This window comes from Phallusia mammillata, chromosome 1 (assembly GCF_965637545.1).
Source record: "Phallusia mammillata chromosome 1, kaPhaMamm4.hap1.1, whole genome shotgun sequence".
In the NCBI taxonomy this organism is placed as follows: domain Eukaryota; kingdom Metazoa; phylum Chordata; class Ascidiacea; order Phlebobranchia; family Ascidiidae; genus Phallusia; species Phallusia mammillata.
Genome location: NC_137252.1, coordinates 11,764,882 through 11,781,961, shown reverse-complemented (window position 1 = coordinate 11,781,961; position 17,080 = coordinate 11,764,882). Strand labels below are relative to the sequence as shown.

The following is a 17,080-nucleotide window of genomic DNA, read 5'->3' as shown; positions in this document are numbered from 1 at the left end:
TCTTTTTAGAAATTTTCGGAATCGATTTTCGTTGGTGTAGGTGTGGGTGAAAACTGGATTGCTCCATTTTCTTCGGGTAATTAAAGTTAATTAAAACGCGAACGGAACCGAATGGGCGGCGACAGCATCTGGAATCGATTATGCGTCGCTTTACCGACCTCAAAGCCGGTGCAAACGCACAAAAAAGCGGTACAGGGGAGGGTAATGTCAGTGATTGATTGTTAATTCTTAAACCTTTCGGCGCCGAAATGGTTTTTAGTTGTGCTAGAGCTGCTGGTTAAAAACATTGAAGCTGAAATATTAAGTTAAATCATTTGTTCTATCTAGGAGAAACTAAAAACATATTGTTATGGTTGTGTATCGAGTCATTCAAAGGAGTCGATGGTGTGTCCTGTTTGAAGCTGGTAAATTTGGTTAGAAACTCAGAAAAGTAATACTTTTTTTGAATAATAAAGTAATTTGTTTATCCAAAATAAACAAAACTTATGAGCCCTTTAGTTACAATTTTAGAAAAGCAATAGTCGTTTTTGCCTGTTTGTTTTGTGCCACAACCATGCTATTCTGAACCTAAACCCGAGTAGGTCATACGAGTTTATTGTAAATCAGCTTATCAGCCGCTGGTTTTGAAATGCGTTTTGAATTTCTTAGCAATAACCTTTAGATGTGCAGTGGAATGGAAATGTAAAGGGAAATAGGTCATCGTGATAACAGTTTAACTGTCGATCCTAAAAGTCAAATAGGCCGAACTCGGCAGCGATAGCTTTCTGAAATCGTACTTACCTCTATTGTTTATTTAACGTGCGCCTCATCAGTTTTGGGGCATCTCTCCTCTTCTCTTTGGTAATTCTTGGAGGTGGTGCGGAAGCGGCTATGTGTAATAAATAATGCATGCTAAGGAGGTCTGCGAATTCCCGAACGTACATAAAGAAAACTATTAGCGCTTTGGCAGTAAACTTTTAACCGGCCGAACACAAACCGATGCACATTTGGTGTTTTCTCCTAATTTGCACAAGTGTAGGTAGTGGTAAAAGGCATTCGTAACGAAGTTATAACGATTTATGTTGCTCGTTTACAGTGTGTTAGGTTTTTCCTAAAATCTATTGCCTTTGATTTTTTTTCACAGCGCAGTTAGCCATGATTTTGTAGACTGAAATTTTGTAAGGCATTTCTGGACACAGCTACAACTAGTTTGCTGATATTACGAAATTATTCGGATCATAGACCAGCACAACACAATGACACCAAGAAGTTTAACTATATGGTATCGATTCGACTGCCTGATTTTGGTGCTGCTCTCGACCATAGTGACGTCATCATTCGGTGCGTGGGACCTGGACTCCGAACTCTCCTTATCCGTCACTGGACCCCAGCGTCAAACCTTTACGCCTTCGGGTAACTCTTCTTTGATAGCCGGCGACTTGGTCCGAATGACCACGTTCCATTTTTCCGGCAACACTGGACAATACGCTGAATTTCCAACTTGGAAAACGCCGATAGACGGAAACATGGCTTTGTCTTTTCAATTTCGCACTAAACTGGGCGATGCATTTCTGATGTACTTGGACGACGGTGATTCAAGCTTTATCGCAATTACTTTGTACCAGCGTTCCCTGCGACTTCGATTTAAGTTTGGCCTACCAAGAACTGTGGTTCTAACTTTAGGCAACAACATGAACGACAATAGATGGCACACAGTGCAAGTCGAGAAGTCTTTTCCCTCTGTACGGTTTACAGTTGACGGGAACGTAACATCCCAGTCTGTTCGAGGCGAGGGGCAGGACCTAATATCAACTACTCCAACATTTTTTGGTGGCTTGACTGGAGGTTACGAGATTAGTCAGCTTGCCCTGCCTTCTGTGTTTTTTGAAAACCGATTCAGTGGCTATGTCCGGCAAATTTCTATCAACGGAAAATACGTATCAGCCGTGCGCAAGTATGATGTGCTGGAACAGACATTGGACGATGCTTGTACCGAATTCAGGTAATATTTGTACCAATATAAAAGGCCTGGTGGTGGATACACTGGCTTTAGGCCCCATCCTGGTCAATAACAACACCTGTATCAACAAAATTTTTAGCTCTTCCGGCCTTTTTTTTGTTCTAATATGCCAACGTTTCGATGTCCCATACGAAACACCTTCATCAGGGTAACACCTGTATGTAGAGTTTTCTTACGTTTACGCGAAAAATGCTATGCAATTAATCGAAACGTTTTTCGGCTAATAATGCTCCTCAATTTGGGATCTGTATGCATAAAACGAAATCTGCTATCAGACAGATTTCGATTAACCGGATTCGTTGAGAGAGATATGTAGTATGTCGCTATGAGCATTTAGCAATGTTTTTTGTGATGTTTATTTGTAGTTGAAACCTAGTATATAGGTAACTTGCTTGTTTTGCCACCTTAGAAACCCGTGTCAGAACAACGGTGTGTGTTACGTCAGCGACCAGGACACCTCTTGCGATTGTTCCGGGACATCATTCGCCGGACAATATTGCGAAGAACGTGAGTAGTTTGTCACATCAACAGTGTGTTTAGATGCGATTATATCAATGCACAGCCTGTGATGCATATAAGAGAATGATTATTATGGATGCTTCGATTAGCATATAATTGCATCTTGCCTACACTGCTATGCTGGCCTGGAACGAAGTTTCTTCACTGGCATGACATGCACCTGAATGATAATAACAGAACGTTCAAAGAAACACGCCTCACAATAGTTCATGAAACTGCCTAACTTTGACTATTACGTTATAATTAGTTATGTAAAGTATGGCCGATTGCAACGATTTCGTGTCGTAATGAAAATATCACCAATAATGTTATTCTCTCACTGATTAAAGCAAACTCTAGTTTTTTAACGAAACAGGATTAGGTAAAATCGTCTAACTATAACCAACAATTTTTTTCATGTGCCTGGCATTTGTGCATTTATGTTGCTTATGATTGCTCAATAATAACATTGCTTGATATTGGCTAAAAGCTTTAGGCCAGCTAATGATGGCGGACGCACCCGCAGGTAAGGTCACTGTTATTTGTCCCACAATAATCACTTGTGTGTATCTCATCCATTTGACATCGTATATTGGTCACTAACACCCGAACGTGTATTGCTGTGCTGTACATCTCATATCATATAGCGTACATCCGTTCAAAGACATCTTCTCATTTAGTAAATGTGACTTAATACTGTTGATATTTGTACTGTATTTTAAAATCAAGATTTCTCTGTTTGGAAAACAAAATACATTCTTCTGCGCAAATCACTTTGGGCCTACTTTTAAAAGTAATTAAACGTCATGTTCTTTTGAAGCATATGCAAGGATTTCAACTTATTACATATATTAAACATCTTGTGCATCTAAATATGGTAATTAAAGCTAAAAATGTGAGGATTTAATAAGGCGTTTACCTGCATATAAAACGTTTATAATTGTACAAAGTTTTTTGTAACTGTTTTGTTTAGACTTTAGAGCTACGTTGAGCTACGTTACATTGTAATGCCTTAAAAAGCTAATGCTATGATGTAATATATTTGTTTAAAAAGGACAGCGATAACGAAGGACATGTAAAGTAGAACGCTTGAACGTATAATAGAAGCATATGTATGTGTGTTTTCGTTGGTGCAATACTGGAATAGGTTAAGTGTGTGTTCTGGTAAAATTTTCTTGTGTAACATACGTGACCTTGCTCAATGCTTTGTAGTAACGTCGTCGACTATATTTGTGAAACGCTAAACCGCTGAAGTAAAGTAACAAGAACTATATTTGCTAAAGGCGAACATTACTCTTTGAGGTGGTTACGGGGTCATTTTAATTGATGCAAACCACGGTGGTGTATTTGCTATGTTAAATCATACGATTGGGTAGGGTGACGTTTCTATTATACTTGATACAACACAATGAAGTGTAATCAACTGCCAAAATACTGCGAGGCGATTAATAAAAAACATTAAACGTGATTAAAATGTTTTATTATAACCAAACAAAACAAATTTCGGTTGGATCTATATGCTTTTGAAACTGCTTACAATATGCCATAATATATATTACTGTTCGTTTATTATAGGGTTAAGCGGCAAAACAATCGCGCTGTTTGGATTGCTACGTCACTGCTGTATCGAATGTCGATCATCTGGGATTTCGACAACCCGGGTCGTAAGGTCGCTTTCAGAGATATTAAGAATGCGATTTTGTGCTCGACTGTCTGTCCCTTTACATTCTCGAAACTGATAGCTTTAATGTATTTCTCCAAGGATAAAAGCGAGCCGACTTGTAAGAACATCTTTTATATATGGACTGGTCTGTAATTGCTCTTCCGGTGTTCTGGTCACCAGCGGTCTGGAAAAGTAGTATTTTACTGACATAGACATTTTCATCATTTAACGAGCTATTCTTAGGTTTTTAATGTGTTTGTTGTCTCTTTGAAACATATACATCAAATACGAAAAACAAATCAAGTTAAAAAAGTTAAAGAACGGCAAATTACTTTTTTTACGTGTATCTAGAGTTCTAGACTCATTTGGTGCAGTACGATTAAAATTTACTCTTTTGACTGGCAGGTAACTTTATGTTTGTGTGCTTTGCGCATGCGCACATTGCATTTTTCTCAATCAATAGTGAAGAAATCGTGTATGTAGAGTTTATGGGCCAATGATCTGTCGAGTGTAAATCTCTAGCTTGTGTACTACGACAAAGGTTGCAGTCATTGATTGGCAATTTCAGCTTTTCCATTATTTTGCCATCATCCCGCGGGGGCTATGACGTAAGCGATTGTCACGGGACGTCATTGATCGATTCTTTCGCTTTTTTAAAAGCTCCAATTCAAAATGCAAAGTTTAAGTTTTCCCAAGGCTAATAGAGAGTTGAGCATTGTAAGCGAACTTGGCAGGATCACATGGCTTTGACTCACATCGGAATTTGCTTACTGCGTTCCTGTGGCGAGCCCATGACGTTTAAAGTCAAATTTAAACCTCCTTTTTCCGAATCCTCCATTACTGAATTACAACGAAAACATTAGATCGTGTTCCATGACAGAGGCAAATCAAATGGTTATGGTTACATGTTTTTTTGCTTGAGTGGAATCAAATAGTTAGACATGTGTAAAACTGTTCCGTTGGTAAGTCAATCACATTTAAAGTTGATTTTTAAACCTCACAAAATCACAATTCACAATGAATACATTTAAATCCTGTTAAATCGGCGACAGCGAAAGATTTATATGCCTTGTTAAATGTGTTTTACTGTTGACTGGATTCAAGTAGCGCATAGGAGTGTTTAAAACTGTCAAGGCAAAGGATCAAACAAATCCACAAAGACCGCAATCGTTAACCTATGTAGGTTGCTGACTCACAAGTCAAGGGCATAAACCTTTCGGACCTTTCTGAAAAGCGACTGTATGTTAATTCAGCTGGCAACAACTTCGTAACTTCAATCAACGAGGCAGCGGTATGAAGACATCGCGCTTACATTTAGAAAACACGGCTCTCTGGGGGAGATACGGATAATTTTAGGAACGCAAGTTGGCACGGGCGTGGGATCGATTCCCGTGGCGTATAAGTGTAACTGCTTACCATGCATTGTCTCCTGAGACTTGGTTTATAGTTAATGACTACGGGTATAGTTTTGCTAATCGTTAATAGTACAATTAGCAAAACTGAAGGTATAGCTATTCATGTCACGGTAAACTCGTTTTCCGAAAAGTTGACTCATCGGAAGAAACCGGGTAATAACTTATACATTACATAATGTGTAAATCTTTGTTGCAAGTTATTTTGAAGTCATGAGAATATCACTATTTGGAGTGCGTTTGAAGATTGTTTATTATAGATTTTCCCAAAAGCTTCATGGAAAATGAAACCAATATGCTAGGCCTATTGCAAGCTTTAATGCTTAACAAACAGATTTATAAGCATATTATTTTTTATTCAGTCTCGTTTGGTGTCTACCGTTCTTAGATTCGTGTGATGCCAAGTAGTTAGTTGTTGTTCATCTTTCACTTGTGTCGAAATGTTGTAGAGAGTTCAAAAGTGATTCATTTCATAAATTACACTCCGCAACAGGTGTTCAACAGGAGTCGTCATTTAACAATGTATATTTTCTACAACAACAAGTGTCTAAATTTAATGTTTCATTGTCCTCATCTACACGCCGTGGCTCTTTACTCTCTAACCTTTCACCCAAACCCATATGTTTATATCGCAACCCCACATTCCGTGAATTTTTGTAAAATTGAAATGGAACTTTGTACAGGTTTGTCCAACCAATTTTGAAATTTTAGTTACACTCAGATTGAGATCCACGCACTGCTTTAACCAAACGCATAAACTTATGAATAACGAATATGTTTCCAATTTTTGAACCAACGCTGTACTTGTTGTGTCTTACTATTGAAATTATTGAAATTAATCACTGTATTTGTCTCGCAGCGTATAATCAAGCCGTTGCTACTTTTACTGGCGAGGAATGGTTTAAGTACGAACTTTCGAATCGGGCTGTTTCGACCTTCCAAGACAAAATCTCCCTCTTTTTTCGAACCACACAACCCAATGGACTTCTTTTTCACACTGGTAAGAACCTGGTGATGTTAAACCAAAAAAGTGTCAAAATAATTCGAATCATGACGAATATGACGGCCCAAATAGACGCAAAAAGCGGCGATGCTTTATTACTTAACTGTTTTGGTAAATGCTCATGCCATCAATAGTAATATTCGTTTCACATTGAAATAGTACACAGACATTCACAAACTGTATTTGTTTTGCATTTATTCAATTTTGTATTGATACATTGCATAATGCCTTGTTGCCAAATTCCATATAGGAACACGCAACAACGTTAGGCTTGTCGCATAAGTGCCAAATGCCCCATAAACAGCACTAGCAAATTCCGGGCATCGAAAGAAACTGAATCCACGTTTAAATTTGCGAACTTAATTTTCGTTGTAGCCGATCCCATTGCGTCTTAGGTTACTCAAGTAATCGGCGAAACACGACATGCGAACTGCGACATCGGAGCGACATGTTTTATTAATGCTTCTGACGTGCTAACATTAGTCTATGAACTAGTCACTCCTATCGCGTGATGTTTTTATCGCTCCCCATTACATAATTCCCTAAGCGAGAAAATGATAAAAGTAGAAGGATGCGTAGTGTGCTTTGGTTTGAAATATCGCATTATGCATCAACGGAAAAAAGGATACAGGCACCTGCTCAAAGATTAGAGGCCCAATCATTCGTTATCGAGCAGTATAGGACGTCGAAACGTCGGGATATAAAAATACAATTACCAGATGATCTCTATAAACTGGAAAAAAGAGCGTTGTTCCTTCATTTGCGTCCTGGTCTGACCTAAATGTAAACAAATGTAGTTGGCAATTTAATATTTAACTTTTTAACTTTTTGTTTAAAAAGTATGTGTTTTGTGGAGGTTTTACCAGCGAAAGCCGTTTAATTTCCAGTGTTTAAAAATTAATCACACGTTTTTGTTCATTGCAAAACGGCAAATATGTATTTGGCAAAATCCCTTTTTAACGCAAAAATTGTGTTTAAAAAGCCTGTTAAAAAAGTTTGCTATTTCAAGTACACTGTATTCATAGAAAAATGGTATCACAAAAAGCAATTAAGGAAAAACAACATTTAACTCCGAAAGGTTATCGTTTACGTTTATGGGTAAGACTTGCGGCATGTGACGGTCTTGTGGTTGACCGAAGGTGGAAGTGGTCATTGAAACAAAATTCCAAAACTTATCGTGCGCCGATGCCCCATGCGGAGGCATTCAGTGTCGCCATCGAAGACTTGCTGATGAATTATTTACAGCTCAGAGGCGGACAGGCGCGGGCACTTTGAGTAAAAACGAGACGTGCACCTTCAAACACTCTAGTGTGTGTGCCGCCCACCTGGGCTTTCCTCGATAACTCACTGGAAACCCTGTGGACGTTAAAATATTCATGAGCATCCACTTTCACAGCGGCTGAAATTTTCAATAAACAGTTTCGCACTGCGCCCCACCCATTAGTCATCTTTGGCGTCTCATTATCAGCAATGGTGATGGCTGCCCTCTGTTCCGGCCACAAACCGCTCTTATATGCCCCAATCTTAAAACTGTTACACTTCGGGTTTTTAATTAAACAATCGGTGACTTTTGAGAAACGGAAATACGAACAGATGGTGGAATTCAATTATTGCGTGAAATTCATTTACGTTATTTTTAGGCCTTGCTGAAACGATAGGTGGTTTGTGGGCTTTGTAATGAAGTCAACTGTCAATTGGGACGATTTTCTTGCATTTTTGTTTACGTACGATGCATTTTCGGGTCACAACATACATAAATCAATAAAGTGAGAGTACAGACGAATGTACTTCGTACAGTTCTGATGGTGACCTGAATATACCTAAATACCTAATACCTAAAACTAAATTCACTTGTTATGTATATCACATTATTATATTTAAGTAATATCGTATACTTCTTTCTCCCTTCAGTACAAACGATACCAAGCAAAGTAATTTGTAAAATCTTCAAAACACAAACCCAGTGACCTTTGATTCCATGCACCCTTGTGTTTGATGTACAAATAAGGGGATTTTTCGGTCAGTTTTCAGACAAAAGCTACAAAAAAACTGTTCATTCGCATACTGCAAATTTTGGTGAACTCTTATGCACCCAGCGCCTTGATACACATGTTCCCCTGTGACTGTTGTGGTGCACTCCTGGATTCGCCGTGCACCGCGTTAAACCTGCAACGCGCTTCAGCAATCCAGCAGGGTAGCGATTTTACGTATTTCGATCTTTTCAGGCAAGTCAGCTGACTTCGTAAGCTTGTCCCTTGCGAACGGGATCGTTCAGGTTGCGTTGAACCTTGGTGCTGGGGCATACACAATCGACGTAGAAAAACCGAATAGCGTTTTCAACGATGACAAATGGCACAGAGTGCAAGTCAATCGTTCACTCAGCGAGGTAAGAGGGTTTGTAATTTTGCATGAACATGCAGTAATTATGCTTTTAATAACAGATTTATTTGGCTACTATAGTTTCTAACTCTCGCAACTGCCAAGTCATCAGCTTATGCACTTAAAAACTGTAAACGTTTCGAACTGTCCAAACTCGTCACAGAAAAAATATGTACTTTACATCGTACAAAACCGCATTGCAAATGTGATGTTACTGCATTCAGAAAATAAGTTGACCTGAACGTACTGGTAGCAATGCAATGCAATGCCTTTTGTAGAAATTTGCTGCTATGTATATTTTGGATATGATTCAAGTTTTACATAAATTCTTGTACCTTCACCATTAATTTCGAAAACCTTTTACTAAAGTTTCCAACATTAATCATGTGTTCATATTTGTATGTCAGCAATGAAGTTTCGCTTTTCAACGTTTTCATATGACCTATAAATCGCGCAATAGTGTATGTACTCAGTCGTTGAGGTTATTTTGGTCTTTGATAGCGTCGTTCGTTATGTTTGATATTTTCTGAAAACAGGGCAATCAGTGTTGGTTGTATGTCGCAACAAGCCGATCTTCCTGCTATAAACCGTTCTATCATCCGATTGATTGTCAGTTTGGCGCCTATGAGCAGGTTTTATTGGCTTGGCAAAAACACAATTCACACGAATCGTTAAAACGGATCGTTTAAGTGCTTCTAAAGGCGATTTAAGATTCCAATAGATGGCACACGTGTTAAAAAATCAATACATTTGGCCTGTTTGTGCAAAACATCCATATGTTTAAGTTAAACCGAATGTTGTGTCGTAAAATTGAAATACGCTCGTGCTACAAGATTGAAAAAACAGTCATTTACAGTGTAAATTTACACACTTCCCCGCAGTCCAAACGATTTACTAATGGCCCGCTAGTATATTGATGGTACCAATCCAAGTAAAACCAAGTTCCCAACCTATTCCTTTCTTTGAAACTTTTTAAAACTAAATTTAACCCATTTTAAATAAAAAAGAAGTCTATTTGACCTAAATTCTTCAGTTGTACTGTTGTATAGTGTTTGTATGCTACAAATTGGCAGAAAATTTGAGGTAATGGTTTTGATACTTGTTAAAACTGTTTATTGGACTTTTGCTTTGGGTAAATTACCAACAATTGAAACTTATTTACCGGGGTAAAACACCTGTTTTCGCAAAAGTCAAACCTATAAAGATTTTTTCCATCTCAATTACTGGCGTCAGTGTGTTTGTATTGTCGATCTTGCGCCTATCAAGGCTTATTTAATCAACTATATTCCATCACAAATACAGAAGGGAGACGCCGTTGGTCCCTCATCCACGGTAAAGCAAATTTCGTCGCCTGCCATTCGTCCATTCACGTTGTCCCTATCGGTATCTCATCAACCCATTTAGTCGTCTCTTGTACTCGCAGTCTTGTCTCAGCATTGCCTAACAACAATGTCTCGCATTGTCGTGCTGCAATGTTGTTCATCTCTTGTGTAGTAAAATCATTCTTTGCTGTTAATCCTGAAGCATCATTTGGGGCGACTGAAACCCATTGGTGGCTTTATATTGTTGCCTGTGCCTTCTGAAACATGAACCGGGCATTTGTATACACTTGTTGTTGCGGACCACACAACAACTGAAATACTGTTAAGTAATGGTTCGATCATAACCAAGCGTTTAGAGCCTAAGATGAAAGTTGTCATTGCACACATTAGTCTTGAGGCGCAATTAGAAAACTTAAGGGAATGTCTTAGTTAAACTATGAAAACAAATGCATATGTATACGAATGTGATGTTTCTTGACAACTTGACTCAAATACAGCTGCAAAGCACATTTAAAAACACCGGTTTTAACGTTTGTTTTAACATGATGTTCATATTTTTGGTGTTTGAAGTCCTTGAAGGTAAACCTCGGGATTTTTATAATGTTAGTTACCGATTTACACAATCTATCAACATAACCGATAGTGATAATTTTCATGAGCCCGACGGCATTAAATTGTGCTGTGTAATATGCCGTGTTTGCGCAAAGCTTTGTATAACGCCTCGTTGTCAAATTGCCCCGCCACAGAACGACACTTTTATGGCATATGAGTTATTGTCAATACCTAAAACGAGGTAAGGTGTTAATTCCAAGGTCCAGGGCAGAGATTTCGCAACGCATTGCCACGAAGTTTTCTTCCTAGTATTCCAGGCTTTAATCAGAATCTCCTTATCACTTATTCCAGACACTCCTGGCCGCAAGCTGAGATAATGTATTTGTCTCTCACGGGCTGTTGGTACTCCCATGCCAGTGACGTCAGCAATACTATGATGTCACACGACTTGGCTTGCGAGGCATGTATAATTAAAATGCGACCACCGTAATCGGAAAATATCTTGGCAAAAAGTAATGACGATATGACAACGTAACGTCACTTGGGTAAATTAATCTGACGTCACGTCCTACTTTGTGTATGACGTATTTTTGCAGTTTGATAAAACAATTTTCTGTGGTAGCGTTTTTTTATTTTTTATTTTTTTTGTAATTATTAAACACTGCACATAGATAACACGCAAAAGATCGTTTACAACAAAGACACATTGATATTTATAGACAGTGAACATAAAGGATGACTAAAAATCCTATGTGCACAACAGACAAGGTAGCGCTCCTACTTACCTAATGAATTTCACAATACGATTACAATGTCGTAAAAGCGAACACAAATATTGAACATATGTTACATAGGGATTAACGTTCACTTGAAAGGCGCCACAATTACTTTTCGAAAATGCTTGTCTATTGTCGGGCAACGGTTCGATCGTCTCTTTATGTAATGTAGCGATACAGATTAAATATCAAATGACTGACCCAAGCGGATTTGCGTGAACCCTTCGAGTAATCGCAGTACCTGACATGCGTAAGCGAATTAAAACATGTTGCAGCTGTTTCGTCTACAAAACCAAAATCTTATCTTTTATACAACGTCATCCTGCCGCAACAGGAAACCTATTTGAATTGCATTGGCTGCATCTTACCGCAAAGCGTTTGGTGGTGGCCGAAATGCCACCGCCGGATGGCGCACTTTGACTCCTGTAAGTCGAGATGACGCGTTTAAACTTTGCCCCTGCAACCGGGGTTAGACGTTGCATCCAGTACAGTAATCTATACGTGCGGATGTGCACACATGTGTCTTACATATGTTAACTTTGATATGCAGAGCAAAGTGGTGTGCGTGGCTTCTAAATACACAGTTACTGCCATATAGTATTTATTTTGTTGAGGTTTATTTATATTATCACATGGTAAAGAATTTTACTAGTGGGTTTATTCCACTTTTTAGTTGAGGTAATCACTTTCAATGACCATTTAACCTGTTTAACGCAATCCTTTATTTAACTATAAAACTTCGAGATAAGATTTTTAAATTTCAATTTCAATACACTTACAACACATAATTGTGGCCTTAAACCCACTTTAAGTCAAACTTGAAATATCCTGTTAAACATTAATTCGCGTCACCACTATCAAAAATAAGTATATTCCAAATAATGTTGCTTGATTTACGCAAGGTTCGTGTGATCGTGGACGACATCGATCTGCTGAACAATATGGAACAGGAAGATTTCCGCGAACTTACTCTCGACAACGCTATCTACGTGGGAGGAAGCCCCGATACCGCGAACCTGCCTGGCACTCAGTTCTCCAACACCAACTTTGTGGGCTGCCTCAAGGAGGTAAGCGAACAACTTTTACATACGAAATTCTGGTCGTAGATTTTAGGCATTTAGTTTTTGCCCCAGTGGTTCCTTGTAGGTTAAAACAGAAAAAATAGAAATAATTTAATTTGCAACATTAATATAAAAGGAGGGGTTGATTGTGAGGACACATAAGTTTGAAATGAAATTCCAGTTCACTATCCTATATTTTTTCCATCTGTACTCCTTGAACACTAAGATAAAAGTTGCACACCCCAAAAACGGAAATTTAAGGCACACTTAGAAATCACTCACAACAGTGGTTGAAACACACGTTCAGTGAGTTTGGACTTATCGTTCGCATGATAAAAAAATGCAAAGAGAAGTTATATAACACTGAAAACTTCTTTAAACAATATTTTTTATCGTCATTGCGCTTGTGTCTTAAAACAAACTTATTCTAATTTTGTGCAAACGACTTTAACCACCACGCGACAATCAAGATCAAATTTCACTGCGTTTCCCAACTACTCCGTCATCTTTTTTACGGGCTCTCCCGGGCCCTTTTTAATTATTTACACTTTTATGCACGGCGTTTTGAAATTGCGCAACCGCTGCATATACACCTTGGCAATTTGCGACGTCTGTGGTGTACGGGAGGTACTTAATTATGCACGTTGAATACGCTAAGCAATTGAAAACGAAATAAAGGCGACGCAAGATACGTTGACCACTTTGCGTTACCCTCACCATACATTCTCAGATAACTCCAAAATCGTATCGAGTCAGTTTTTTGTGCTGTAAACGGTGTCTGTTTGTAATTAATGTTGTCGTTTAAACTGTCAGGGCGACTGCAACTTAACTAGGTGGATCATAAATTGACTGTTCTTTAGCATAATAATTGTTAGTTTTTAAATTTACGCAAACTTTCATAAAAACTATGGCACGAAAATCGATGAAAACTGAGCCTAACCCGAATTACATAACACTTGGAATGTTATAGCTATTACTTTTTTTACGCTACATCTTAAAAAGTCCACACGGTACATCTTAAAAAGTCCACACGGTAAGAGCTTTCCCATTAAATACATAGTATCTGTTTAATATTTTATTCCACTTATCGCGTGCGGGGCAAGTTAACATGAAACAACTGTTCTTAAATGAAATGTCACAGTTTAACACCTTGACATTGTGACCTTTTTGCGACCTAGGTCACCTTTGTAGTTCAAAGTCATTATTGAGAGTCACATATTAAGTTTGGCTCCTCAATGACGCTTGAACTCGTTGCAAAGTAACGGCATAAATTAAACCTCGAAAGCACAATGCCAAGTTTAATTTTAACTTAATCATCACGTAACCTTTTCTTAGAATAATTAAAACGCGTCATTGAGTGCAATAGCTCAACCACGCCACCTTATGGCCATTTTTTTCTTCATGAAGTTCCTTTCGTTTCTCAGGTTACCTACGTCAGCGACCGGGGCATTCCCCTGGCAATTTCGCGTATGGCCGAGTCACGTCATCCCGACGTAACAATCCACGGTGACGTAGACTTCACGTGCACTCCAACCAATCTTAGCCTCCCAGTGTCTTTCGCCCGCCCCGAATCCTACATCACTATTCCTTCTTGGAGCAGCAAAACCAAGGGGTCAATTGAGTTCAACTTCAGGACAAAGGAACAGGTTTGTTTGTTGTTCTTTGTTATTACAAACGCTTGATATAGCAAATTGCCGTTTAGATGAAACGTTTTTGTGATTATACTTTAGGTAGCCAATAGCCATGGCTTTAAGAGCCACAAATGCACGCTATCTCTTACAAACTCTTTACAATTTGACAGAACGGTCTATTGATCTTCGGACAAGGCAACGCAAGCGATTTGTTTGCTGTGGAAATGTACAGAGGACAACTTGCACTCGTCATTGACCTCGGCTCACAAACTGCGCGGGTTAGTACCGGATTTTCTTACAATTAAAATATTTCTTCAGTACGATATTTACAAAACATAGTAGCATTGGCAACAGCAGCACTTTGGGGCCATGAATGCTTAAACAATTCAACTGATTTGATCCTATCGATATTTGCAATAGTAAACGAGTTTGATTGGCGTGTGACATTACCATGCCGAATTTAATAGAACTGTTTTTTTCCAGTTTCTTAGTTACAGCACAAATCGTATGTATGACGGCAAGTGGCATCATGTGCGCATCATACGCATGGGAAGAAAGATTGTTTTCAACGTGGACGGAGTGAAGAAGCAACACATGATACTGGTTTGTGTTTAGTTAAATCTGAAGCAAACAAGAAATTCTCTCTTAAGTGATATCTGTACTCTGTAGATAAACCAATTAAAAAACTCCCATAGAAAATGCATATTCATGTTTTGAAACGTACTTATTTTTTTATTTAGACGATTTGACAAAAACGGTTTATGCAACTTCTCCGGGGATTTTGTTCTTGGTTAAGTTACTTTTCAAATCCATGTCATGTGCACATACGCATATATAGATCTCATGCGTTTTTACCTAGTTTGCCTATCAACTTTGAAATGAAAGCAACATTGCCACTTTCTGTGGAAAGCATTGACGAAAAAACCACCCCTCATTAGTGAACACTTATTGTTTTCTATATTTTTGTCTTCTGATTTATGGTTGTAAATATCTAAAAAATGTCAAGAACTTGGAAACCCGTTGCAGAATAACATGTTAAAATGGTAGAAGATGATATATGTGGAAATAGAGTTAAAACGCATGTAATGAATGCAGAAAGTCGCCTTGTATGCTTGTACAGATGTTTGGCGAGTTGCTTTTATCCGCTAGGTGCGCCAGAGGACCACAGTGTCAGCTACCCACGCCTTTCCAACTAAGGCTTATTGTGTAGCACACAAATATGACCCTTTAGTACTAATCTCATTTCACAGAAAACGTATTTCGGAAGTCGACTGTTATCCAACATCAACATTTACATGTGATCATGAATGTTTTATATTATTGCAGGGAACAAGCACCGATCTGGATCTGAGCAGCAGCATGACTGTGGGTGGTTCAGACTTTGGATCAGGCTTCCAACAACTTCGTGGTCTCTTTACTTCACCGAAACGACAGGGTTTTGTCGGGTGTATTCAGAATATGATCATAGATAAGGACATTGTGGATCTAAGGGTAAGTCTAATGATTTTAAAGAAAACATTTCGAATAAGAACTAATTTAAATAAGAGCATAATTTAAACATAAGAGCGAAATGAAGGCACGGATTCTGGAATAAGCTACGAGACAAACAGTATCAAAACAAGAGACCATCGTTTGTCAGCGTTCAATTGATCAGTCTGATGCATGACATTAATTACGATAATTATCTGAACTTAAGAACAGTTTGCGGAAAACAAAAATAGGACGTAAAACACTTTTAATAAAGTCTCTGTTCCAGCGTTTATGGCTTTGAACCACGAATTCAGCTGTTGCATAATTTTGCAAATGGCTAAATGATAAAATCACAGGATTCCTTCAATAGTCAAACCTGAAAGATTCAAAACATGCAAAATAGAACATTATCACAACTAAAATCAAGTAGTCACGCTCCAAGTTCATCAATCAGTGCCATAACATGACAGCAACATTGGCCACCAAAACGTGTTTGTTGTTAATATTTCATCGTATGATTTGCTGAGTGCAGATAAGGTGCCACGATAAGCAAAGGACGATTATCTCACTATTGTTTTTGAGCCTCTGCCTGTTTGTTCTGTTACGTGAGCACAAACACGTGATTATAAGGACCAATCACAACAATTTTATGCATAACTTAATTTCCAAGTAATTGTCATTGTCACAGAATTAGACAATGAATTTACATCCTGACAGTTCCTTATTCAAATAGAATCAAACCTGTTACACTGAGAATTAACAGTTTTTATCCCTAAAACTGACTACATAGCCTACTCATCGACGAATAACTTTGTGTCTTAACATGTACTGAACTGATTACTGACTGTGCCATGCCACTATTAGGCATAATTTATGTTTCAAATTTTATATCGACGGATTTTTTTGTTTCTATAATTATTAGTAAATCTGTTATAATGGGGAATCAAAATGTTTAACTTAGTAACAACTAACAGTTTGAAAGGCCGAATGACAGCAGAAGCTTGTTTTCGCGGGACTTTACGAATCACAAAAAGTGTAAATTTAAAAAACATGTTTTTCCTGGAATTCTTCGAACTAGAAGAGAGCACGGTTGTTTTTTAAGTGTACGCATAGGTTTTCTGTAATCAGGCATTAATTTTATAGTTTGCCGAATTCCCTGCAGATGACTTATGACTCAGTGATAGCAAAACATCAACTGCATGGAAGTTACTCTTGCAGTCTGGTGTAAACAAATGCATCACAAAAGATTATTATCCCATGCATCATTACGAATGTTTCATCGAACGAAAAACACACGCAAATAAAATGGATAAA

The 17,080-nt window shown here is 38.2% G+C and overlaps 1 protein-coding gene across 13 annotated transcripts in view; it reads left to right on the top strand.

The window, feature by feature from the left end:
* The first annotated feature begins 1,121 nt into the window (after positions 1-1,121).
* Positions 1,122-17,080, top strand: part of LOC145209492 (neurexin-1-like) — a 39,814-nt gene continuing 23,855 nt past the window's right edge. For 9 of the 13 annotated variants that reach the window (XR_013855112.1, XM_080079783.1, XM_080079782.1 and 6 more), the window contains exons 1-11: positions 1,128-1,981; positions 2,409-2,506; positions 2,988-3,023; positions 6,432-6,572; positions 8,801-8,961; positions 10,257-10,337; positions 12,507-12,671; positions 14,090-14,311; positions 14,467-14,574; positions 14,780-14,899; positions 15,623-15,787. Coding sequence is in view for 12 of the 13 variants with exons in the window: in XM_080079783.1 (XP_079935909.1) it covers positions 1,236-1,981; positions 2,409-2,506; positions 2,988-3,023; positions 6,432-6,572; positions 8,801-8,961; positions 10,257-10,337; positions 12,507-12,671; positions 14,090-14,311; positions 14,467-14,574; positions 14,780-14,899; positions 15,623-15,787 (2,043 nt within the window). In the remaining variant the exon portion in view is untranslated. Of the gene's footprint in view, positions 1,982-2,408; positions 2,507-2,987; positions 3,024-6,431; positions 6,573-8,800; positions 8,962-10,256; positions 10,338-12,506; positions 12,672-14,089; positions 14,312-14,466; positions 14,575-14,779; positions 14,900-15,622; positions 15,788-17,080 lie in introns of all 13 variants that reach the window. The other 4 variants (XM_080079790.1, XM_080079786.1, XM_080079785.1 and 1 more) reach the window with 4 other exon arrangements.